This window comes from Rhinoraja longicauda, chromosome 5, assembly GCF_053455715.1.
Source record: "Rhinoraja longicauda isolate Sanriku21f chromosome 5, sRhiLon1.1, whole genome shotgun sequence".
In the NCBI taxonomy this organism is placed as follows: domain Eukaryota; kingdom Metazoa; phylum Chordata; class Chondrichthyes; order Rajiformes; family Arhynchobatidae; genus Rhinoraja; species Rhinoraja longicauda.
Window position 1 is genome coordinate 44,038,157 of NC_135957.1, and position 27,281 is coordinate 44,065,437.

Consider the following 27,281-nt stretch of genomic DNA (forward strand, 5'->3'; position numbering starts at 1 on the left):
CAAACAAGACAGATGAAAATGTAACATAAATTAACAATTTGTTTTGTACAAGAACACAATATGCAATTTAACTAATTCAATACTTGAAATGGTGAATTAAGACACTAATTAATGTTCTTCACAATTATGTCACATTTCCAAAATATAACTTTTTTTGGCTGAAACTTCAACAGGACACCTTCTCTACCAGAAGTATTAACTGTCAAGTCCAAATGTCCATGGAGATTCAAGTTAAACACTTCTCATTCCAATTTATTGTCTAAGGAAAGTCAACTTGATGGAAGAACTATCTAAACTTATTCTGATAGAGGGAAGAAAACCAAATTTCCACTGTTCTTTTTTGCTAACTTATCGACAGCACTGATGGATGCATACATTTTGTGCAGGTCAGTAGAGAAATTAAAGAAAATTTTAAATACATCACTGTCATTCACAATATAAACAATTTTTCTGAGTGAGGATGGCCTTTCGTCAAAAAACAAACCAAATCCGAGCTGCAGTTTCCTTATTGCAGTACACATTTCCACCAGCTATCAAGTCTACGGCAAGGATTTTCACAATGATTTCTAATAACATGGTACATTTCATACAAAGATTGCTCAACATAGTATAAAGATGTACATAAATATACATACATATATTGCTGCTAAAAATAATCAACCATTGTTATCAGCATAAACAAAAATTCAAACTCACAGCCTGTTGAGAGGCCTGTAGCACACAGCAAGAGATACAAAACAAGTGTGTTCCAGGAAAAAAAAGTGAAGTTTGAGAGACTTGCCACTCCATGCTGGGCATGCAGTGACTTGACAGCAACATTTAGAGCCACAAACTAATGAACATCACAATGTACCAAAAGCCAAACAGAGCAGCCACACACTTCAATGCACATCAAAATAATTAAACTAATGGCCATGTTCTTCAAAGCCAACAGTGCTGTGAATGCTTTCAAGTTTTCTCCCTTTCATTTATATGATTGACGAGGTATGGTAAAATGTGCACAACAATGACATGTTCCTGATACAGAGGCCTGTATTTTGTCTTAAATATCTAATTCATTATTTCTGATATTAAATACAAAAATAAATTCAAATGCCAAAGGGGGAGGGAGAGGAGGCAATAAAAGGAAAATTAGATCAGGTCCCACAAAAATAAATGGATTTGCACATAATTGGAGTAATATATATTAATAAAAATAAGGCATCCAATGTCGACCTTCATCTCCTCTTTATGTGTTTATAAATCATTTATAATTAACCCCTGTAGTTTGTATTTAAATAGCACGTTAAAAATGAAAGTTACTATCTGATTTTTTAATGTTATAAATGTATATGTAGCGCTAATCATTATATTAAAACTTATGCTACATAATCAGTAAAATTATTTCTGGATACGGATCACGTCAGAGACTGCCTGTTCCCCAAAGAGTGTGCTGTATCAGTTCTTGCTGATACCATTAGAATTGCCATGTAATGATAATTAAATGAGTCTGAAGAAGGGTCTCGACCCGAAACGTCACCAATTCCTCACCAGAGATGCTGCCTGGCCCGCTTAGTTATTCCAACATTCTGTGTCTATCTTCAGTGTAAACCAGAAACTGCGGTTCCTTCCAACACACGTAATGACAGGATTTGATGTACCTCTTAGTCATAGAGTTAGGGTTGGAAAAATTAAGATGTTTTTAACAGCATGACATGGCCAAACATCACTCCAGCCCAAGAAACAAAACATGCATTTCCTCCATTTCCCACATGTCTGCTCTGATCCTTCCTTTCCAGAGAGAATAGATGCGGATTTCCTTCGTCTTCACCTTTAACCCCACCAGCCTCTGCATCCAGCTTTGCCTTCTCCGCCAGCTCCAAGGGGATCCTAACACCAGCCACATCTTTCCCATTCGGGTTTCCACAAGGACCACTCCCTCCGTGAATCCCAGGTTTGCTCACTCCTTTCCACCCACCTCTCCTGTTTTCCTGGTACTTTCTACTGCAATCATAGAAGGTGCAACATTTGTCCCTACACCCCATTTTCACCACCACCCAGGGGGCTAAATAGCTTTTCCAGGTGAGGTAGAGATTCATCTGCACTCCAACAACCTGGTCGATGTCTCATGATGTGGCCTCCTCTACATTGGCCTGGACGAGGTAACAGTTTTGCAGAGAAACTCTGCTCTGTTCGCAATGTCCATCTTCAGCTTCCAGCTGCAAGCCATTTCAACTCTCCTTCCCATCTGTCCTCAACCTTCTCCGATGCCACTGTAAGGCCAAACACAAACTAGAAGAACAGCACCTCATATGCCGCATGATACCAACAGCCTAATGGTATGAACATTGAATTTTTCAATTTCAGCTAACTCCAGCATAAGACGCCCCACCCCTCTCCCCACCCCCTTGTGTACATTTGGGCAGATGACAACAATACATATGCATTGTTAATGCAGCAAATTAGAAGGAAGAAAAATGGAACTACAAAAATGGCATTACAAATTTACAAACTGAAATTCCTTGCATGAAATTAGTAATTTGTTATTCGGAATAACTTATTTCTAATCTGAATTTTTCATCTTTTTCAACTTTTGTAAGACTTAATTAATTCATTTTTATTATCTCTTCAGCACTGCCTTCTCAACTCATACATTCTACAAAAAGTGGTTTTGACATTCAAATATTAAGGTATTAAACCTATATGGCTATAACATTGTTATGGACAGAGGTAAATTATGAAAAAAAAAGTTAATCATTCTCTTAAATTTATTTCTATCTCATATTTATGCATTTTTCTACTTTTGTTCCCGTCAACTAGCAAATATCCCATGCTGCTGCACATCTTCTGGCAGGCAAGTGGAGAAATCTGGAAGCTGGTATAACAACAGAAGTCAGATTGAGAAGGAATGTGTAATAGAGGATGGTGAAGAGGTGCATGGTTCAGAATAAAATGGCCATCTGTTTACAGAGTTGAGAGGTGCAGCATGGAAACAGGCACTTCAGTCCACCGAGTGTATGCCAACTATCAACTACCTGCACTTCAGGGCAATTTACAGAGGCCAATTAACTTACAAGCCCACATGTCTTTGTGATGTATGAGGAAACCCATATGGTCAGAGGGAGACCTTGCAAACACCACACAGGCAGCCTCCGAGGTCAGGATCAAATCCGGATCTTTGGCGCTGTGAAGCTGTAGCTCCACCAGCTGTGCCACCGTTTCTTCACAGTGAGGACGAAGAACCCATAGAGCAAGGGTTCCCAACCTGGGGTGGATTTACCCCCAGGGGGTAAATTTGAACAAAATAATAATGTTAAAAACAGTATTTTTAAAATTTCCCCTTTGTCGGTTGCTTTATTATGGTAAAAGTGTAAACTCAAATTACTGAACAAAACAGGGTGGGACCAAATTTACTTTCGAAAAGTTGCCAGGAGTAAACAGGACAAAAAAGGTTGGGAACCCGTGCCATAGAGAGATGAGAACAGAAAGAAGTTGGATAGGAATAGAGTGGGGGACTGAGTTAGGTTCCGGGCATTTAGGAGGGAATGGAAGGAAATGGTGAATAGGTCAAGTTTTGTTTCGGAGGCAGCGAAAGTTGAGTAACTAGGGCCCAACTGGATCTTCATGGGAGGAGGAGGAAAAAACCTCTTCAAGAAAGGGATAGGGTTGAAATAGTCCTTGACAAGAGTCACTGGTTGTCCCCATGGATGTGTGGGTGGGGACATTGAAGGGAAATTGGCTTCTTAATCAATGGAGGCGAGTTGCTCAGACTCAGAAAAGGGGTGGAGGAGCAGCAACTGTTTCAAACTTGTTTCAAGTTTGACGAGAGCTGACTTTACCTCCTCTGGCATTATGCATTTCAAGTGTGAGCCACAACTAAGTTTGTGTTTGATGGTGATTGTGAGGGTGTAGTCCCCCTGAAATTCTTTCTGATCATGATCTATTGAGCATGGGTCTTTCCATAGCATGCAGCAGATACCTTCAAATGGTTCTACAAAGTATCACACCAGTCGATGGTAAAAATAGCCTGATAAATAGAAAAGGTCTGTCTGTCTACTTATGCCAATCGAAATTTTGAAAAGACTTTAACTATGAAGCATAGAAATTGGTCCAATTCATCTCATATTTCAGGAGGAGACCAAACTATGTACACCTGTGAGAATTGTTGTTGGCTTTCATTCTACCCCAACCCATTTCTCTGTGCCTTTGCTGCCCTGTGAATTTAATAGCTCTAGGCACATCTCTTGCAAACGTTGTTTAACCTAAGATCATATACCTGCTACATAGCTGTTGCCAGACCTGCTGACTTTTTCCAGCAGTTTATGCTCTTATTTTGTACTTTATTTTTGTATTATTGTTTCATTACAATCTTGACTCGCATGTTAACTCAACGGAAATGACCAAGAACAGTTCAAAGCAATGCTGCTGAGTGATCCTGAGGTCGGGGCAGCTGTGTAACCAGCCATTGTACTACATTACTTGCAGCTGCTGCAAGCACACTATTACATCAGCCACCCTGTTAGTATTGTAAAAAACAGCCATTCTTTAAAAGTCACCGTGCAGACAAAGCACCCTTCAAACCACAGCAACAGAATCAAAGAGAAGAAACAGTATCCACGACTCTTATGGTTCTTTGTAAAATTAAGTCCCCCCAATACCACTAGCGATAATAACCATAAGAAAACAAAACCAAGAATTTATGCACATATTTTTAAGGCGGGATGAATTTTTACAAGAACACATATGAACCCAAAGTTGGAATAGACAGTCACCTGGTGAGCTTACTCAGTTGCATCAGAAGCTGTAAAAACTGATTCTTCTCTAAACTGATTTTTAATACGTTATATAAAATAACTTGCACCAATATCCACAACTTCAACATTTTGTCAGTTTTTAAATGGTTCTTTCATTATCTCCAATGTTCAGAAAGGCAGCTCAGCAATTAGCTGTGCTAAAACAAAGCTCGTCAACTCAACAAATGCCAAGCTCAAGCAGCCTAAATTAAGTTAGGGAAAATTACAATAACATCACCAACGGTATAAAAATAAAAATATATAAATATATGCACAGAAACCAATAAACAAAGCATTAATTTTCAACATGATTTTGTATTTACTATTCATAGGCTCCTACTGACACTGGAAATGGTTCAAAGAAATTTCACTGATGCTGCAGTTCAGCGAGATACTCTTTTCTCTTCAGATGTAGCTGCGACCGAAATGGTCAATGTGAGAAGTGCCAAAAAAAATGCATTAAGAATTGTTATCCTATCCATTGCAAGATAAATATTTGTAATTTTTTTTTAAACTTACCTTAGATTTCCAAGTTAGAAATACACAGGATAACACGGGCCAACATTTAGAACCTGGTATGTTATTAACTACTAGTTTAATGTTTCACAAAGAAAAGAATAGGTGTTAACTGACAATTTTGTTACTGTGGATACAATTAAAAGTCAGATGTGTGTCGACTTGTTTGAAGAACTAGTATCCACACAGCTGAGTAGTCATTTTCTTGGCAACGAGAACACATCTCATTCTCTCACACACAACCAAGCCTGAATGAAAAGCTCATAACATTCTTTGGTGCAGCCATAATCCCCTTAGGAGCAAAAGGATCAGGTTTCCCTGAAATATTGCTCTGATACCAGACAAAGCTGACTAAATTGATAACATTTCACAATGTTGCATCATTAAATTCTGTCCTTTTACCTGTAATATAGTTTCCTTTATCTAATTCAATTGGAATACCATTAATGTATTTGAGTCAACCGGCACAGCTTCCACACCCTATACTAAGTAAACTAGTCCATGATGAAGGTTGCTGCCCACTGACATAATTGCCTGTTGCTGAGAGACAAACATAATCCTATTTATTACATTATTCCCCATAATTCCTGAATTATGCATTGAGTATTTTTTACTGCTTTAGAACCCAATTTGATTCAAAAGGGGTTTCTCTAAATAACAGCAAAACAATTATCTCGGCGATGTTTCTGGAAGAAAAACACTGGCACCTTCTATTTACATATTCCAAGTGTCTTTTGATTCAGCATTGAAAAACTGATTACTCAGATGATGGCCTCATTTAAGTTTTCTTTTAAGTTTTTCTAGACATTTAAACAGCAAGGATGTTAAGAGCGTTCCAGAAAATATGAAACATGGCTATCTTCTCCAGTGAATCCATACATCCAATCCTACAGAGGTACAATGTAAAGTATGACAAACACAACAGGTTTCTCCTCCATTGAAGTCTCAGTAAGAACCAGGAACACAAGCTCAAGAAAGAGTCGTGTGGGTAACACTTCACTTGAAAATACAAACCATAATCCAAATAATTAGGTATGTTTATTAATTGCAATGGCAAGTGCATTTCCCAAAATAGTCTGAATGAAGTAAAGACAATAACAAAGCCAAAACTTCCTTTTAAGCTCAAATGTTGAGCAGAAAAACACAGTGCCATATTGACCTACTTTTAAAGGGACTGCATTATTGCCTTTTGGGTTTCTAATGTGTTCATTACTTATTTTTCTAACTTCCAATTTTGTTTTCCCTGCCCAATATTAAGGCCTCAGTTAGAATACGATGTTTACAAGTATGACATTATATGATAGCATCTAGTACACATTAGTTTATATGTTCCTTTTTTTATGGTTTTGATAATCCATCAGGTCTGCTTCTGTCTCTTCCCATAATATTACCTCATCTCTCCCACATTACCATGTCTGAGCAGTATGGGCAGTCTTCCCAACAGCTGACGACTGCCTTCATTAATAATCCAAGATTATTAACCCCTTCTTTTCTCTCTTAAACGATTTCCTAAGATGGTCTGAGGAACAAATAGCATTGCGAATCTCTACCCGACCAACTCCAATGCAGTGCATTCTGCTTGTGGGCTGTCGTGACAGTAAAATTGTCAGCTTCACCACTACAGTTTCCGACAGTTGCACAAATACCTTGAGAAAAACAAATTCACAAGTTGCGATACCCTGGTCCTGCACTGGGTGCGGTACTACAATTTTTGCCAAGAAACAACGCAGAATCTGTGAGATTACGTGTACTTCAATTCATTCTTTCCATAAAACCACTGAAAATGTAATGACTTGTTGAATGAGTAACCAAATGTTTAAAGGTATAATGATTAATAGTTGCTCCAGAACAACCACTTCGGTCTTGACTAACTCGTCTTTTACGCATGCGGTCGAACATTACTGTAAAATCTCATTGATTTTATAATTTAAACATTCCTTAGTAATTTGTTGGATGATTTTTTTCAGTTCTCTAATCAGTCATGTGCGTGCTTTAATCTTTCAAACTTCTTCCTTCCGTCTGAATTTTTCCACTCCGAGTGGTTGCGCAGCCAACAAGATGGGTTCAGCCTATTCTGAGATTCCTGGCATCTGGCACATGACAGGGAAAAATCTACCCTCATTAAAGCTTTGTGGCCAAGTTTCTGGGAGGACAGCAGGGAACTCTTATCTCTTTCAGAACATACGAATAGCAGCAGGAAGAAATCATGTGATTCTTCACGCCCACTCGGCTATTAATCAAAATCATGGCTGATCTACCACCTCGGTGCCATTTTCCTACACAGCCCTCAAAAGCTTTGATTCCTTTAATATCCTGAAATCTATTTATCTCTGTTCTGAATGAAGTTCATGACACAGCATCCACAATCTCACAGGGTGGAGAATTCCAACGATTCATCACCCTCTGAGTAATGGAATTTTTCCTCGCCTTGGTCCCAAGTGGCTTTCTTACTCTTTATTCTGAGATCATGACCAGTGGTTGTAGTCTGAAATTAAAAAATGTGGATGCTGGAAATCAGATATAAAAGCAGAAAAAATGTTGCAGTCAAAGGATGCTTTGAGTATTTTCTGTTTTTATTTCTAGTCTTTATTGCTTTCACCGTAAGGAAACATACACCTCATCCAGCCAGTAAGCATTTTGCAATGAGGCGTCCTCTTAATCTTCTAGGTCTTAGAGGAAATCAGACACATCTACTCGATCTCCTCTTATACAGCAAACTACCACCCCTGCAGCCTGTTTTTGCTGCACTACTTTTATTGCTAATACATCCATTATTTTTTAGGAGAACAAAACTGAACACAATAAAAATTGCCATAAAGCAGAAACTTCATGCCATTGTTAAAGAAAAGTCAGCAGACATTAATTATTTTTGTTTGGCCATAATTTATTTGCACTTCTTTTCATGAGTTCCGCTCTTGGCATAAATAAAAAGAATGGTGTATGTATCTACCCATTCGTTGACAGTCAAAAAAATGATGTCTGTTTAAGAGACTTCATTAAGGTGCACCAGGCAAAATATATACAAAGTGCTATTGAAGAAGACATTCAGATACAAGAAACTTTCATCCTGTCAACAGTTGCAAAATGTACTTGTTTTAATAAAACCATGCTGCACAACCTATAATCTGTGGCTGGGTTGCAAGCAATTGTGAAAGCTCATTTAAGCAGTATCATTTTTTTATTCATTTACACTGGAGCAGTTGAAAAGAAGAAATATAGTTTGACGCTTTTTGCAACATCATACAGGGAAGTTACAAATAATCACCCTGGATGCAGTCAAGCACGTAATTGGCTTTTCCACAACTGATTTCATCTTGCTCTTCAATAAAAACACTAACCTCTTCATTGGTAAGAAGCTCTCTGGTATTATCTAACATCAATGTATTTAAATAAAATGCCAGAAAGAATGGATCTCTGAAAAGGAGACAGCAGCTTGTAATCTGGGCTTGTCAAAAACTTCAAGCTTTTATTATCACAAAATTTCCCAGTGACCGATGCTATCCATATCAGCTACCTAGGGCAAATGGTGCTTATTATTAAATTGGTTTGTATTTTATTTATACATTCACAAGGAAAGATGAGTGCATAACTCAGACAATAGCCACAGTCCTATTAAGCAATTTAAGAACATTGCCTTTGGAAGCAACTGCAACTCCAAAGCAGGCCACACTAAATTAACCTCACACCCCAGACAGCAAACCACTCACCCGTTCCATCCAAGAAACAAGACAGTATAAAAATGTACATCACTAGAATTGCAATTACTTTGTAAATTAAAGTCTTAATAATACAAGCAATACAAAATGAAATGTGCTCCATACTGACAATGTGCAGGAAATCCAAATTAAGCTTTGATATGAAAATTGACTGTAACAAAAATTTGAGGTAAATAGCTAGGTAAATATCTAGGTTTTGAATTTCACATTTCAAAGAAGGGTATCAGGGGTTATGGGGAGAAGGCAGGAGAATGGTGTTGAGAAGGAAAAATAGATCAGGCATGATTGAATGGCGGAGTAAACTCAATGGCCTGAAAGCCTAATTCTGCTCCCATAACCTGTGAGCATTTGAACATTCTGAACTGCAAATTTCAGTTAATTATTTGGCTTCTCCCATTTACTTTCTGTTACCCACTTTAACTCTGCACTATCTTCTTGTCATTTCATCTTTCCAACCTTCCAGCCTATTACAGACATTTCTCTCCACCCTCTCCCTTTCTCTCTGTGTCATAAAATGTGCTTTTGCTCCTAATGATCTCAGTCAGTGACCTTGATATATTATTTTTGTTTCTCTCCTGCTGAGTACTTTGAGCATTTTCTCTTTAATTTCACAAGTGGTATCCCCCATGATTGTGTTGTGGGTTTAGCAGTTCTTCCTATGTTTTCTGGACTGCCTGCAACTTTTAACTCATCATCGTCCTTCAACAGCTCTCCTCCATGGCCTAGCTGAGTAAGACTGGTCTGACTTGATTTCATTCTTATCTCTCAAACCATAGCCTAAGCAACTCCAGCAATGAATATTTAACACACTGCATATGCATTGAAGGAGCTAACCTTTTTCCTCCGATCTTTAATAATAACTGTATGCAAAATACAAGAGATTTATTTACACATGAGAATACTTCCATGAGAAACTCAGCTGATCATACAGGTATGTAGGTTAATTGGCTGGGTAAATGTAAAAATTGTCCCTAGTGGGTGTAGGATAGTGTTAATGTACGGGGATCATTGGGCGGCACGGACTTGGTGGGCCGAAAAAGGCCTGTTTCCGGCTGTATTGATATGATGATATGATATGATGATATGATGATATGATACAGCACAATGATTAAGCAACTGTACAAGAACAACTGTACATACATAGTTCCTTGAAAGTGGTGTCACAGGTGGACAGAGTGGTCAAGAAGGCTTTTGGCACATTGCCCTTCATCATTCAGATTATTGAGTATAGAAGTTGTACAAGACATTGATGAGGCCACATTTAGAGTATTATGTTCAGTTTTGGACACCCTATAATAGGAAAGATGCTGTTAAGCTGGAAAGGATGGTAAATGCACTAAGATTTTTACCCAGAATAACGGAATCAAGAATCAGCGGACAGAGATTTAATGTGAGGGGGGAAAGATTTAATAACAACTTGATCGGCAACTTATTTTTTACACAACGGGTGGCTGGTATATGGAACAAGCTGTTGGAGGAGGTAGCTGAGGCAGGAACAATCACAATGTTTAAGAAACATGGTTTAGAGGGATATGGGCCAAACGCAGACAGGTGGGACTAAGGTAGATGGGCATGTTGGTTGGTGTGGGGAAGTTGGGCCGAAGAGCCTGTTTCCACACTGTTTGACTCTATGACTGAAATTTCAAGATGAAAGGACCAGAAATCAAGCCTTGGTATGGCAAAGCACCCAAAAAAGCTATTTAGCTACATTGAAGACAGCAAAAACTACATTGTTGAGTCTCTCCAGCAAACAATGCAAGGTGCTAGCTGTGTTGACAGAGATTTTATGGGGAAGAGAATTCGGCTGAGTGTCAAAAACAATTTCAAGAATGAATGACACTGAGGGTAACTTGAAATTAAAAACAATTAAGAACAGAACCACATTGGAGTTGATGAAAGCTAAAAAGGATGACTGAAGTTTGGGCTCCACAGAGATGGAAGAATTGTGTGTTTTTATCGGAGCTGATTAAATAAAAGTTCTGGCTCTCGAGAGAATTCATACATAAACAGTATCTTGCTTCCAGATGACATCACTGATGAGAGCTTATTAACAATAAAGAGAAAGAGATTGAGAATAATGTTCAGAAATGCCTGCTTAGTTACCATGACAAGACAAAATTTGACAAACTTAGATTATTTGGCAAAACTATAAACAAATCTGGGCTAAGGCAGTGACGTGATTGTGGGAAGGAGAGATAAAGGAGGATATTTACACCAAAGCACTATATGACATCAGAATCTCAAACAGAAAAAAAATTGTGTGGCTGCGTATTTCAGAGTCAAAAGCATTTAACTGGATATGCAAATTTAACCTGCACACCATTTTTTCCCCTTTTTCTCTCAGTATGAAATACAATCATATAATCATGTAGGTCTTCTAACCAGCAAAGTAATTACACTTATTCCATTTTATGCAGATTACTGTAGAGAAAAAGACTGTAAAAGCACTCACCTGATCTCCTTTAATCCTTCACGCTGGATGACTTGGAGGATCTCTTTGTGGCTCATGGGTGTGTTTCGGTACTTCTCCAGTACCTGGTAAAGATGCACAGCAATGTCAGCTTCAAATGCGTATTCCCGCGTGGCAACCACACTTATGAGGAGCATCCAGTATATATCTAATAATTCAAAAGTTAACTTAGAAATATTCTGTTCCAGTTAAAAAAGTGTCTCTTTTAAAAATAGCATTTTCAAACTATAAGATATGATGTTCAATGAATAGATAATTATCTTTCAATAATGATATTATGCAGATTATATATATTTTTATAACTACTATGCAGTGATGAACAATGTCTTCCAAAAAAAATGTAAAACAAATTGCAGGCTTTCAATACATCAGAAGATTCCATTTCCCCTGAAAGAAGTAAAATGAACAAATATATGGATTACAAAACATTCAATAGCTCCTCCGGAAAAAGATATTACTATTTATTCATTTTTTAGAAAAGTTCAACGAGAAAGCAGTGAGCATTCTAAGGTAGAACTCTCCAACTACATTCGATCTCTGTCCCGCCCACTCCCCTGACATCAGTCTGAAGAAGGGTCTCGACCTGAAACGTCACCCATTCCTTCTCTCCAGAGATGCTGCCTGTCCCGCTGAGTTACTCCAGCATTTTGCGTCTACCAGCATTCTAAGGTAAGTTGACTCACCAGTGTTATTATAAAGTTAATTGCCTATCCTGGGAGCCATCTTCCTTATTATATGAGAGAATTTCACATTCTTCAAAGATACACAATCTGCTTTCATATGAGGCAAATCCAGCAACTGATGTTGGAAAATAACTGTAAAATCTCAAGAAGGCGTTTTTTCATATTCGGAGAATGGAGTTTAATCGAAAGTGCCTACAAACCTTGAATACATCACACATATTTTGCCCTCATGCTGACACTGTGAATATCTAATAATTGAACATGTTTGCGGGCATTGCCAGAAAGATATTTATGCGAGACTCAGTGAAGCCACCCTGAGAGTTGGAAACAATATTGCTCATATCTTTCCTGGTATGTTTCCTATTGAATTATTTCTTCGGCCTGTGCAGCAAGTTTTAACATTCCCATGGTGGGTCATTTACGACGAAGGAAGCAATCATGTTGAAGTAAGGATTGTCCTCATTTCCGAAGATTATGCAATACTGAAACATCACGAAATGCATCTTGGCTATCAGTGATTCATGTTGCAGATTGGAGATGGTCAGGGCCAAGCCATGATGTGGGGAACGAAACCCTGTGTTGCCTCTGCCAAGTCAACTGAGATCAACAGAAGCAATAATATCAGCAATAATATTTAAAACTAAAGTGATAAATCATTGGACTGCAATGAAGAAATAGAACACAAATCTTTGGGGTAAACTAACTAAATCATAAATTCTGCTGACAGCCAACAGCAGGGTTGAACAAATGAGGTTTCATGCATTTTATTACATTAAATTTATTAGAGCAAAATGGAAATGTAAGGTAAAACAACTAATGATGGTAATTTCTTCAACTGTTTCTTTGGTTGAATGAAATCTATATTGTACAAGTATATTGAACAAATAAACTTCTGCATTGACACACTGCCATGTGCAAGGCTGTATCACAGTACAAAACTCTTTTTGTGCAATGATGATGTGTCCAGCAATCAAAAATCCCATATCATATCATATCATCATATATCTACAGCCGGAAACAGGCCTTTTCGGCCCTCCAAGTCCGTGCCGCCCAGTGATCCCCGTACATTAACACTATCCTACACCCACTAGGGACAATTTTTACATTTACCCAGCCAATTAACCTACATACCTGTATGTCTTTGGTGTGTGGGAGGAAACCGAAGATCTCGGAGAAAACCCACGCAGGTCACGGGGAGAACGTACAAACTCCTTACAGTGCAGCACCCGTAGTCAGGATCGAACCTGTGTCTCCGGCGCTGCATTCGCTGTAAAGCAGCAACTCTACCGCTGCGCTACCGTGCCGCCATAAATACGCCATAAATTCAACAGTCATTTCAAATAATTGATCTCCTGTTGTTTTTTCTCATTAACTCAACTACAGGCAATTTTCAGAAAGTTACATTATTTCAAAATTTGTTGAGTATACGTTTCCAAGGGTCAGTCCTTTTAAGCGCCTTTCAAGTACCAACTTAAGTTCAAAACAGTCAAGAATGTACTGGTGCCTTCAAAGTAATTACCGAAAACAAAGTGCTGGAAACACTCAGCAGATTAGGCAGCACCTGTAGAGAGTTAAATAGCTGTATGTTTCCAGCATTTGCTGTTCTTATTTTGAATTTCAAACATCTACATTTCTTTTTATTTGCCCTAACATTTGAATGCCATTGAATTAGATGGTTCTACCACATGTGCAGGTTTGCAAATAGGAGGCTTGACTTCAGTAAAACTGCTCTGTAAACTGACTTTACTGCAACTGAGTGGACAGTGCAAGTGATTAGAATGCCATCTTAGTGGTCATAGAGTCACAGATATGGATCGGAAACAGGCCATTCGGCCCAAATGAGTCCGCACCAACCATTGAACATCTTCCGAAAGTTGATAACAAACATAGGAAACACAGTTATAAATGGGAACCAGCTTACAAATTATTGACTGTCCCGAAACCTACAAGCACTGATCGAGTTTTAAAACCACACGGTGCTGCTGCTTTAATAAAAGACACTCTGCATTACAACAGCAGAAACAAAGTTACTTTGCAGGAGATGTAATTAAAAGGAACTTCAGATGCTGGTCTATACCAAAGATATAGACACAAAACGCTGGAGTAACTCAGCGGGTCAGGCAGAATTTATTGTATTTTCCTCCCACTCTCCCTACGACAATCTGTCTAAGAGTCCCGCCTCAAAATGTCAGCTATCCATTTACATTGCAGGCTGCCTCTTGACAAACTGGCATGGGGGACCCTGATCTCCAAGTACACACAAAGAACTACAGATGCTGGTTAATACACAAAAGAAGAAGGGGAAGAAGATTGAACATTTTTTTGCCTTCCATCACAGTGAGGAATGCGGGGGAGTCACTTTGGTGGATATTCATGTTAAAAATGTATTTGGCTGTCTTGTTACTCTTTATTGGTATGACTGTATGGCAATCTGAATTTCACTGTACCTTAATTGGTACATATGACAATAAACAAACCTTGAAAAGGACACAAAATGATGGAGTAACCCAATGGGTTGAGCAGCATCCCTGGAGAACATGGAAAGATGACATTTAAGGTCAAGACCCTTCGGCAGACTGAAGCTTCAGGAATCAAGTATCCAAAGTCTCCATTAACAAAATGCTGTTAAAAACAAAGCTGTTCACAAAATCTCAAAGCCCACTCTCTTCACCTTCATTAGTTTATTTGACTTGCAATTGCATTTGTGTGCTCCCCACCCACCAAAATACTATTTGCTCCCAAAATCCTGGTTGACTGAAAGTGCAAAACTATTTCTAATGCAGGTGGTGTAAGAAAATAACTGCAGATGCTGGTACAAATCGAAGGTATTTATTCACAAAATGCTGGAGTAACTCAGCAGGTTAGGCAGCATCTCAGGAGAGAAGGAATGGGTGACGTTTCGGGTCGAGACCCTTCTTCAGACTGATGTCAGGAGGGCGGGACAAAGGAAGGATATAGGTGGAGACAGGAAGACAGTGGGAGATCTGGGAAGGGGGAGGGGAAGAGAGGGACAGAGGAACTATCTAAAGTTGGAGAAGTCAATGTTCAAACTGCTAGGCTGCAAGCTGCCCAGGCGAAATATGAGGTGCTGTTCCTCCAATTTCCGGTGGGCCTCACTATAGCACTGGAGGAGGCCCATGACAGAAAGGTCAGACTGGGAGTGGGAGGGGGAGTTGAAGTTTCAGCCACCGGGAGATCAGGTTGGTTAAGGCGGACTGAGCGAAGGTGTTGAGCGAAGCGATCGCTGAGCCTGCGTTTGGTTTCGCCGATGTAAAGAAGTTGACATCTAGAGCAGCGGATGCAATAGATGAGGTTGGAGGAGGTGCAGGTGAACCTCTGTCTCACCTGGAAAGACTGTTTGGGTCCTTGGATGGAGTTGAGGGGGGAGGTAAAGGGACAGAGTGTTGCATGTCCTGCGGTTGCAGGGGAAAGTGCCCGGGGATGGGGTGGTTTGGGGAGGAAGGGACGAGTGGACCAGGGAGTTACGGAGGAAACGGTCTCTGCGGAACGCAGAAAGGGGAGGGGATGGGAAGATGTGGCCAGTGGTGGGGTCCCGTTGTAGGTGATGGAAATGTTGGCGGATGATTTGTTGGATACGCTGTCCTTGTTACGAATGGTGGGAGGGGGAGCAAGAGCGGAGCTGCGGGATGTAGAAGAGACCCTAGTGAGAGCCTCATCTATATTGGAAGAGGGGAAGCCCCGTTTCCTGAAGAATAAGGACATCTCTGACGCCCTAGTGTGAAACACCTCATCCCGGGCGCAGATGCGGCGTAGACGGAGGAATTGGGAGTAGGGGATAGACCTTTTGCAGAAGACAGGGTGGGAAGAAGTGTAGTCCAGATAGCTGTGCGAGTCAGTGGGTTTATAGTAGATGTCAGTCACAGTGGGTACCTCTCTTACCTGTTGCTGAAGACTGTGGATTCATGTCACAAGTAGAATCCAAGAACAGCGACAAATTTGACACTAATTCAGTGCTAAATAGGTTCCACCAACCCACCCACATGATACTTTCATTCATTTGGACATTAAACAACTTCAAATCCAAAGAGCCGGAGATGGACTTAAACTCGCAAAAGGAAAATTTATGGTTCATGTCATTTAAAATCAGATGAATTACTTGATGAAATACTGCAAGACAATTTATTATATGTACTTTTCCAAATGGACTGAAGCACATTCTGTAACCTGTGCATAAGCAGCAAATACTAATGTAGGCAGGATAGCTATTTATTGCTGTGTAAGAGTGGCAGCCGAGAGTGCAGAGAGGGGTTGCTGGTGGTTAGGAGATGCTGTGCAAATGCAAACTCTTCATCAGTTTAAATGTATAAATGAATAAAACAGATCCTCATTAAAATGCAAGCCAAAAACCAGTTCAAAACATTTCCTCTTTGTTTTCCAGTCTCTGTTCATTTCCCCATATGTCAATAATTTTCAAGTGTTGAGTAAAAATACTAAAAGCTGTCCTTAGGAAATAAGCAGTCATTAAATAGCCATTAATACTTACTGGAATTCAGCTCTTGTTTGCGCGCATTTAAAGATTTAAAGAAAGCATTGTACGTGTCACGTTGCGTTGCATACGTTTATGACCTGTGGATCATATTGTTTGGTTTCTTTTACCTAGAGAACAAACCTCAAGTGTTCCTCTGTGGTTTTATGGATTAAAAAAAAAGATTTGGCACAATTCATAGACCTGTCAAAGTACGGATGGAATCCTCTGCATGTTTCACTTGTGGTCTATTTTTAACTAATCATTGGGTCCGATTTCAATTTAAATACTACCTAACTTATTGGATACACAGCTACCAATGATTGACTTGAATCCTTGGATCTTTAAAAACTAGTACACTCTTAACGATCCATGCTATGATTATTCACCCAAATGACTTTGAAAGCAGAGCACAAGGGACTGACCAAAGAGTCATGAAGGGGTTTTGAATTACAGAGGGCTGAGATGGCTGGTCATGGACTTCTCATCAACTTCTCCAGGCCATATATTAGAAGTTGCTAGCTGGTGACAGGACATGACTGGAAGAGAAGGTTCCAAATTTGTTATTTTTCTCTACTCCGGTTTAATGGGAGAAATTTTGTATAGTCGTGGAAGCATTAATTTCAAAGGTTTCAAAGGTCTTTTATTGTCACGTGTACCAATTAAGGTACAGTGAGATTCGAATTGCCATACAGCCATACTAAAAAAGAAGCAACAAGACACACAACTACATAAAAGATAACATAAACACCAGCCACAGCGGATTCCCCACATTCCTGGCTGTGATGGAAGGCTATAAAGTCAAATTTTCCCTCTTTATTCTCCTGCGATCGGGGCAGTCGAACCATCCGTCGGGGCGATGGAAGCTTCTGCAGCTGGAGCTCCCGAAATCGGTCCCGAACCAGGGACCGCGAGCTCCACAATGTTAAGTCCGCAGGCTCCCGCGGTTGGAGCTCCCAAATCGATCTCCAGCAAGAGGCCGCAAACTCCTCAATGTTAGGCCGTAGTGCGGACGGAGACACGATACCGGAAAAAAAATCGCAACTCCGTCAAGGTAAGAGATTTTAAAAGTTTCCCGCAACTTCCCCCCCCCCCCCCCCACATAAAACAATCTAAAGAACTCTAAAAAAGGCATTTAACACATACTATTAACACAACAAAGAAGGAAGGGACAGACTGTTGGCGAGGCAGCCATTTCGAAGTACAGACCCAGATTGTGTCAAGAACCATTATAAAAAAATAATTCTTGAGGCCTTTTACCATTTTATCTTACCAAGAGAGATGCTATTTAGTAATATGCGGCATTATTTCTCATTTTTAATCCATAAATATTGCTGAACGATATTGCCACCTGGAAACTTTTGATTTATGTTAGTATAATAACTAAACTAGCCCAAGGGTACTTGTCCAAATGACTTATTAAGCTGCCGTAGCAAGAGACCCATTCCAAATGTTCTGCAGGCAACAACATGATGGATGGGATACTGCATGATACTAGTTCTCATTCACCATCATTTGACTCACAGTTTACTTGCTTTAACTTCCACTCTATTTTTTCCAGAGCAGTTTCCTTTGTGCCCAACATCATACATATTTGGTGCGCCATTAATAATGTAATTCTTGAAATGAAAATAAATAGGTTACAATCTACTTAAAGCATGTAGATTTCTAAAACTGATCTAAATTATCACAGTGACAAGTTAACCTGACAATTTGGGAAGAGATACAAGATTCAGCAAAAATGTGATGCTTAAACCACAGCAATAATAGATTGTTTTTACCAGTGCCTTAAACAATGGTTCCGAACAGATAAATGGTGGGAAAGATCATTTATGAGAAGAACATTAAGAGCCATTAAGGAGTAAGAAAATTATGAAGCACTGCAGAAATAATTGATGCCAAAACCAACATCGGACACTAGTTCCAAAGGAAAAGACATAAAAACATGAAGGAAACATTCAGAGGCATCTGAAGGAAACACATCGGACCTCCTGATTTTAATTCTGTGCCGTTAAATGCAACAAAGACAATAAATAATGCCGACAAATCACAACTGCTAACAAAGTTCAGTTTAACCCACTATACTTTGTGCTCTAAAAACTGAAAAAAGGTTTCCATCAAACTGGAGCAAACATTTCAGGAGAAATAAATCACGATGTAAAATATATTGACCATACTAGAGTTGCCGAGCTCACAGAGGATGAATAACTACTTCACAAGCTGGAATTTTCCATCATGATGACTGGGTTTCACGTGTTCGCTCACATGAGCTCATTCTATTGGCAAGCATTGTGCATTAAAGATACAAAAGGTGAAAATGTTATTTTCAGCTTAAAACCTCTGAGCACTTAAAGCATATTTTATCTTTTACAGTATTTGTTTCTTACCATGTGCAAGTTTTCAAGTTCCATTTCCCTAATTTTCTACACACACAACTGAAATTCTTCCCCTCAAACAAGTAAACAAGAGTCATGTGAATTTATTCCATTTTTCAGGCAGCAAAGCTGTCTCACTTCACAACAGGAAAAGCAAATGGACCAAACATTTCAGGAACTTGAAAAAAAAACTGCTTCAATAAAGTGACAATGCCAAACAACTCTGCCCTCTGCTGTTGTAATAACAGGCAGAAATGCAAATAGACAATAGACAATAGGTGCAGGAGTAGGCCATTCGGCCCTTCGAGCCAGCGCCACCATTCAATGTGATCATGGCTGATCATTCTCAATCAGTACCCCATTCCTGCCTTCTCCCCGTACCCCCTGACTCCGCTATCCTTAGGAGCTCTATCTAGCTCCTCTTGAATGCATTCAGAGAATTGGTCTCCATTGCCTTCTGAGGCAGAGTATTCCACAGATTTACAACTCTGACTGAAAAAGTTTTTCCTCATCTCCGTTCTAAATGGCCTACCCCTTATTCTTAAACTCTGGCCCCTGGTTCTGGACTCCCCCAACATTGGGAACATGTTTCCTGCCTCTAATGTGTCCTACCCCTTAATAATCTTATATGTTTCGATAAGACCCCCTCTCATCCTTCTAAATTCCAGTGTTTACAAGCCTAGTCGCTCCAGTCTTTCAACATTTGACAATCCCGCCATTCCGGGAATTAACCAGGTAAACCTACGTTGCACGCCCTCAATAGCAAGAATATCTTCCTAAAATTTGGAGACCAAAACTGCACACAGTACTCCAGGTGCGGTCTCACTAGGGCCCTGTACAACTGCAGAAGGACCTCTTTGCTCCTATACTCAACTCCTCTTGTTATGAAGGCCAACACTGCCTGCTGGACCTGCATGCTTCCTTACAGTGACTGATGCACTAGGACACCCAGATCTCGTTGTACGTCCCCTTTTCCTAACTTGACACCATTCAGATAATAATCTGCCTTCCTATTCTTACCACCAAAGTGGATAACCTCACACTTATCCACATTAAACTGCATCTGCCATGCATCCGCCCACTCACACAACCTGTCCAAGTCACCCTGCAACCTCACAGCATCTTCCTCACAGTTCAAACTACCACCCAGCTTTGTATCATCTGCAAATTTGCTAATGGTACTTTTAATCCCTTCATCCAAGTCATTAATGTAATATTGTAAATAGCTGCGGTCCCAGCACCGAGCCTTGCAGTACCCCACTAGTCACTGCCTGCCATTCTGAAAGGGACCCATTTATCCCCACTCTTTGCTTTCTGTCTGTCAACCAATTTTCTATCCATATCAGTACCCTACCCCCAATACCATGTGCTCTAATTTTGCCCACTAATCTCCTATGTGGGACCTTGTCGAAGGCTTTCTGAAAGTCGAGGTGCACCACATCCACCGGCTCTCCCCTGTCAATTTTCCTAGTTACATCCTCAAAAAATTTCAGAAGAATAGTCAAGCATGATTTCCCCTTCGTAAATCCATGCTGACTCGAAACGATCCTGTTACTGCTATCCAAATGCTCCACAATTTTGTCTTTTATAACTGACTCCAGCATCTTCCCCACCAATGATGTCAGACTAACTGATCTATAATTTCCCGTTTTCTCTCCCTCCTTTCTTAAAAAGTGGGATAACATTAGCTACCCTCCAATCCACAGGAACTGATCCTGAATCTATAGAACATTGGAAAATGATCACCAATGCATCCACGATTTCTAGAGCCACCTCCTTATGTACCCTGGGATGCAGACCATCAGGCCCTGGGGATTTATCAGACTTCAGTCCCATCAGTCCACCCAACACCATTTCCTGCCTAATGTGAATTTCATGTACTGTTCAAATAGGATGGTCCCTCAACTTTTGCAAATACGAACATTCCAGCTGCAAAAGATACTAAAATTATTTGTAACAGTAGGATTGAAACTTGGGACAGTTTCATAATTTGAGATTTGGATTTCTATTTATTCAGTATCACTCGTATGTACATCACTCTGCCAGGAGATCAACATCAAGGGTGTTGGGGTCCTGCCCTTCCTGAACCAATGCAGGGTGCGAGGTAACTGTGCATTGCCATGGGAAGAGCTTCCAATGTAAAATAGTGAGCATATTGTAAAGGAAAAAATGATTTCCAACTGAGCAAGTCCAGTGACTTGGATTACACTCTACAACATTGAGTATCCATGTGATCGGTATCCTTGTCTTTCTAGGAAGTACATGTCAAAGCAGCTCCTAACTTGGAGGTAGAGTTTGGGGAATGGCATGGACTGCAGTCACCATTGAAGTTGGACAATGATTAAAGCTCAGTAATTTATTGCCAGTGTTGCTGTAGTGAAATGCAGTCTGGAGAATGAAACCGTACTTTCTTCTCAATCATATCTGCAAGTAGAAAGGATTCAGTGCCTCAGAAGCAGAAAAGGGTAGCGGATACAATCTCTAACCTGACCCTGCAGCCCTAGCAAGTGCCTGGTTGTTCATTTCCTGGCCTGCATGATGCCGTTTAGGGGAAACAGCAATGGCAATGCAATTAAATAAAATGGGAAATTATGTGTTTTCCAAATGCTGGCAAGAACCAGCTATGATCAGGCAGAAACTGGCACCCTGACCGGACATTTAGAAGCTCCTCTCTTCATTGACGCCTACCCCTCTCCCGCCCCCCCGCCCCTCCCTCCCTCTGGCATTACACTACTACTACGGGCAACAAACCTTTGCTGATTAGTACGGGTGTCAAGGGTTGTGAGGAGAAGGCAGGAGAATGGGGTTGGGGGAGAGATAGATCAGCCATGATTGAATGGCAGAGTAGACTTGATGGGGCAAATGGCCTAATTCTGCTCCTATCACATATGACCTTACTGTGCACAGCTTTAAGTTTGGCTCTCATTGTGGCAAGATGGTTTATAGAAGCAACAGAGCGGGTCTAATGCGTGGCTCGGTGGCGCTGTTGGTGCCTTACAGCGTCAGAGATCCGGGTTCAACCCGGATCTTGGGTGCTGTCTGTACGGAGTTTGTACTTTCTCCCCATGACCTGCGTGGGTTTTCTTCAGGTGCTCCGGTTTCCTCCAACACTCCAAAGACATATTGGTTTGTAGGTGAATCAGCTTCTGTAAGCTGTAAATTGTCCCGAGTGTGTAGGAAAGCTTTAGTGTATAGGGTGATCGCTGGTCGTCGCAGACTCAGTGGGCTGAAGGGCCTGTTTCTGTGCTGCATCTCCAAAGTCTAAAGTAAAATCTATAGTGAGAGACTCCCTCCGGAGAACTGGAGAGATCCCAGGTAAGATCCTAGATCCATGGCATCTCTCCATCAGGAATCCTATGGTATTTTGCTCCATAAGGCTTCATGACCCAGTGAAAATTGAGCTTCCTACCACGTCCAGGTCAGGTGGAAATAAGGAGCCAAGAATTGTTGGGAAAGTCTTTAGTTTACAAGATACTGCACACTGGCTCTTGTACAAAGGGCACCACAGATGACCACAGGATAAATAAGGCTGACAAACTTCCCAGGTGCAGATTCTGTCTATTGTCTGGATACCATTCAGTAATCTGGTTAAAGTTGTGTGCCCTGTTATCTGATGTTGTCTCTGTGCCCTTGTTGTCTGGTGCATCTCATGAAGGTGGAAACAATTGGCAAGCAGGGTTCCTGAACCTGGCTTGCAGAGTGGTGCTGCAAATTAAAACTGGAGACAAACATGTTCAGGACATCAAACTTACATTTTATGAACGGCATGAACACTGAATTGCCCAATTTCAGATCACCAACCTCCTTCTCATCTGCCCAGTCTCACCCCTCCCCACGCATACGTTTCTTTTCACAACCACTGCCCCTTAACCCAGTTCCTTTCCCTGCTCCCATCCGCTCTTCTTTCACCCCTCCCCACACCGAATCCCCTATTTTCATTCCCTCTGTACCCTCTCACCCATTCTCTCTCCCTCTGTTTCTACATTTTACTCCCCATCTCCCTGCATTACTAGATTCCACCTCTGCACCGTATTGTCTCCACTTCACTTCCAGCCTTAGTACTAGCTCCATCTATCTCTCCCCTATCTCAGTCATCTGCAAATCACCCCTCTTCACCTGAATCCACCTCTCCTTTGCCAGTTCTTGCCCCATATCTTTACCTTATTTTTCTCTACCACATTTCTTCCCTCTACTCTATCAGTCTAATGAAGGGCCCCAACCTAAAACATTTGCCCATTTCCCACCTCAGATATTGCCTGGCATGCTGAGTTTCTTCAGCAGTTTGTTTTTTGCTCAATCCATCTACTTGGGCATTCCCTCAGGATTGAGTAGGACTTGCTTCCACTCTGGATCGGAGGAGAGTCATGACGTCAGTGTGTAATCTTTAGACTCTGCCATGTGTATTTGTTACAGGCCTGTTACTCTGCTGCCAGTAATAATTTCACTGTTCCATTGTCGGTACATGTGACGATTAAACACTCTCGACTCTTGATAAGGGGCACAAGGTGCTTGACATTGTTGGCAGCTAGGTAGTTCAGGAGGCGGTATACTCTTTTCACCATTTACACTGTGATCGTTGTGCTCCTGACAACTGCACACAAGATTCTCAATGACATTCCAAATGTTCCTCATTCACCATGGGAGGTTATGCGCCACATAATTCCACAAGTTGAAGGGAATGTAACACTCCTTAAAGAAGGCTTTGATAACATCCTAATATCTTTCATCTGCATCCTGTCAAGGCAGAGGTTGGAATGGTGTCTCAATTGGGCATTTGGTTTCAAGCATGCGAATGATGTGGCCTGCCGAAAGGAATGAATTAATGCAATTAGGACCTCAGTGATGGGGATGACGATCTGGTATGTGACATTGAAGTTAGTTCAGTTATCCTGCCAGTGAATTTGGATGATTTGCAGAGATGGTACCGGTGGTTTCCCTCCAGAGCTTTGAGAAGCCTTAGGAGTCCATTACCTTGAGAGTATTGGAGGGCCTAGTGTTTGGAATCAAAATGTACGTGACTGTCATACATCTTTGATCATATTCTTTCATATGTTCATGTGTACATGTTGAGGATCTGTCCATGCTGTTGTGATTGGATTCTATGTGAAGGGGCAAAGGATGTGATCATGTCATACCTATGCACTATTTTGTACACAATTTTAGCAAAATTACATTATGTTTGTGTGATTTCAAAAAACATGCATGATGCATTTATAAATATGCATATATAAATGATGCATAGGATTAAATTTCAAAAATCAAAATACTGCTAACAACACGCTGCCAAGATAAAACATTTTAAATATTTCACATACACGTCCAGGGAATTAATGATTTAGAAATTATACATGCAGTGAAAACTGGCTAAATATTTGTCTAAATTGTGTGTATTAAATTGTATGATTTATACAATTTATCCTGTGTGGGGCACAGGAGAGAGGCGGGGGGGAAGAAAGGGAGGGTGGGGAAAGAGGGGAGGTCGTAGATACCTAAAATTGGAGAATTCAATGCCGAAACCATTGGGTAGAAAGCAACCCAAGCAGAATATGAGGTGCTGCTTCTCCAGTTTGTGTGTGGCCTCCCTCTGGCAATGGAGGCAGCCCAGAACAGAAAAGTCAGCATGGAATGGGAAGAGGAGTTAATACAGTTAGCAACTGGGAGATCCAGTATGCCTTGGCAGACTGAGCACAAGTGTTCAGTGAAATGGTCAACGAGTTTACACTTGGTCTCGCCAATGTTCAGGAGCCTACATTGGGAACGCTGAAAGCAGTAGATGAGGTGACAGAAAATGCACGTGAACCTCTGTTTCACCTGGAGGGACTGTTGGGGTCCCTGGATGGAGAAGAGGGAGGATGTACGGGGACAGATGTTACATCTCCTGCATTTGCAGGGGAAAATACCTAGGGAGGGAATTGTTTGGGTGGGAAGGAATGAGTGAATCAAGGAATTATGGAGGAACAGCTCTCCGTGGAAGGCGGAAAGGGGTAGGGACATGAATATGTGACTGGTGGTGACATCACGTGAGAGGTGACACAAAAGTCAGAGGATGATGTGTTGGCTGGTGGAGTGAAAGGTGAAAACCAGGGGAACTCTATCCTTGTTAAATCTAGGGGTGTGGAGGGAGCAAGTGCATGTCTACTGAACATAGAGGAGATGTGGGTGAGGGATCCATCTATGACAGCAGGGGTTGGGGGACATTGTTAGTAAAGGAAGAGGAGATCGTGGATATCCTGGAATGGAAAGCCTCATCTTGGGAGCAGATGCAGTGCAGACGCAGAAAGTGAGAGTAGACCTTTCTGTCCTGGTCCTCCTCCATTGCCAGAGTGAGGCCACATGCAAAGTGGAGGAACTGCATCTCATTTTCCAGCTGACAACCCAATAACATTGAGTTGCCCAATTATAGATTTCCACAACCCTCCCCGCTACTTCCCCACAACCCCCTTCCCCCCCTTCTACCCTGTGCCCCATCTGGACTCGCATCTATTTCTCCCCTCCCCATTCTCTTCTGCCTACATTCCCTCCTCTAGCTTCATAATTCGCAACTCCTCAACCCTTTTGTCCCACTCGTTCTGTGTTTTCATCTCTGGCCTTTGTCTAACCATCTGTCTATCAACCCTCCCCTGACGTGTATCCACCTATTACCTCCCAGGCTTTGTCCTGCCCCTCCTCTCTTCCTGCACATTCTTTCCGTCCGTCCCCACAATCAGTTTGAAGGTTCCCAACACAAAACACCCCATGATGCTGCCTGACACCCTGAATTTTGTAATGTTTTTGTGTAAACCAGCTTCAGCACCAGCATCTACAGTTCTCAAATAAAAATGGAGGGATGGTTGGAAGAGGGGTGCGGGAGTGAACGCCAGAATGGGAGATCGTGAAATTACATTCAAAGAGCCAGCAGCGAACAATACCTTAAAAATCACTTGATTTACACTAAATTTACATTCTATCAACATCACAAAAATGAAACTGGAAAGAAGGTTCAACCAAAGATTATAGGAGATATTATAGATAGAAATAATTCAAAGCAAAATATTGCAAGATAAAGCAGACCATAGGAAGTATTTTAGAATTTGGCAAAGGATGATCACAAAATTGATAAAGGGGAAATAGAAGACGAGGGTAAACAAATAAAAACATTTTGTAAAACACAGATATTAAGAGCTTCTATGGGCATTTAAAATTAAAAGACTACTGAAAGCACATATGGGTTCTTGAATTTTTTTAACCTGGAGCGACTGGGGAACATTGATGAGGAGAGAGCCTGCTCACGTACACGTTATCGGAACCTAACATGTAGGTGACCCAAGCAATTAAGAAAGTCAATGCTAAGTTAGCCACCTTCATTGCTGGGTTTCTTACATGAAAGATTAAGAAAACTATACCATTCATAGAAACATAGAAAATAGGTGCCAGAGGCCATCTGGCCCTTCATGGCTGATCGTCCACAATCAGTAATCTGTGCTTGTCTTCTCCCCATATCCCTTGATTCCACTATCCCCATGAACTCTATCTAATTCTCTTTTAAATTCATCCAGTGAATTGGCCTCCACTGTCTTCTGCAGCAGAGAATTCCACAAATTCACAACTCTCTGGGTGAAAAAGTTTCTTCTCACCTCGGTTTTAAATGACCTCCCGTTTATTCGTAGACTATTCCTTTCAGTTTATAATTGTTAGGGATGCAAAATCATTGAAACGTAAAATTGAATAGATGAAGGGAAGATTTTTTTCCTTGGTTAGACTCTGAACTAAAATAAGGGCTACTTACTGTTTTGAACACAATCACACAAAATGGTGGTCGGATGCAATCACACAAATTAGAATTCTCCATCTGGAAAGGTGTGAGAGCTCAGTCATTGATTGCATTCAAAACAGAATAATAGGTGCCTGAATATTTAAAATCAAATGATGGCAATATGCAGGCAGGGCAGGAAAATGGTGTTTGAGGTGGAAGCTCAGCAATGATCTTGCTGAATGGGGAAGCATGCTCAGTGGGCCAAAGGATCATTTCTACCAAAGGACCAATGCACAAATGAAGAAGAGATTTATAATGCACAGGACATCTCTACTGCTCAACTTTCTAACCAGCATGCGCATCTCCAGCCCTTCCAATGGTCCTTATCTCTGCATTTTAAGCACAGTGGTGCAGTAGACACAGCTACTGCTGTACAGCTCTGGTCACCCAGATTTAATCCTGATCTTGAGCATTATCTTTGAGGAGTTTCCATATTCCCCCGACAATCACATAAGGTTTCCCCTGGGTGCT

At 40.8% G+C, this 27,281-nt stretch overlaps 1 protein-coding gene across 7 annotated transcripts in view; it reads right to left on the reverse strand.

Moving 5' to 3' along the window:
* asxl2 (ASXL transcriptional regulator 2) overlaps nt 1-27,281 on the reverse strand; it is a 151,593-nt gene that overhangs the window by 80,295 nt on the left and 44,017 nt on the right. For 3 of the 7 annotated variants that reach the window (XM_078399391.1, XM_078399388.1, XM_078399390.1), the window contains one exon: nt 11,457-11,622. In XM_078399391.1, coding sequence (XP_078255517.1) covers nt 11,457-11,611 — 155 coding nt within the window. In that variant the 5' untranslated portion in view covers nt 11,612-11,622. Of the gene's footprint in view, nt 1-5,291; nt 5,367-11,456; nt 11,623-27,281 lie in introns of those variants that run through there. The other 4 variants (XM_078399392.1, XM_078399393.1, XM_078399396.1 and 1 more) reach the window with 3 other exon arrangements.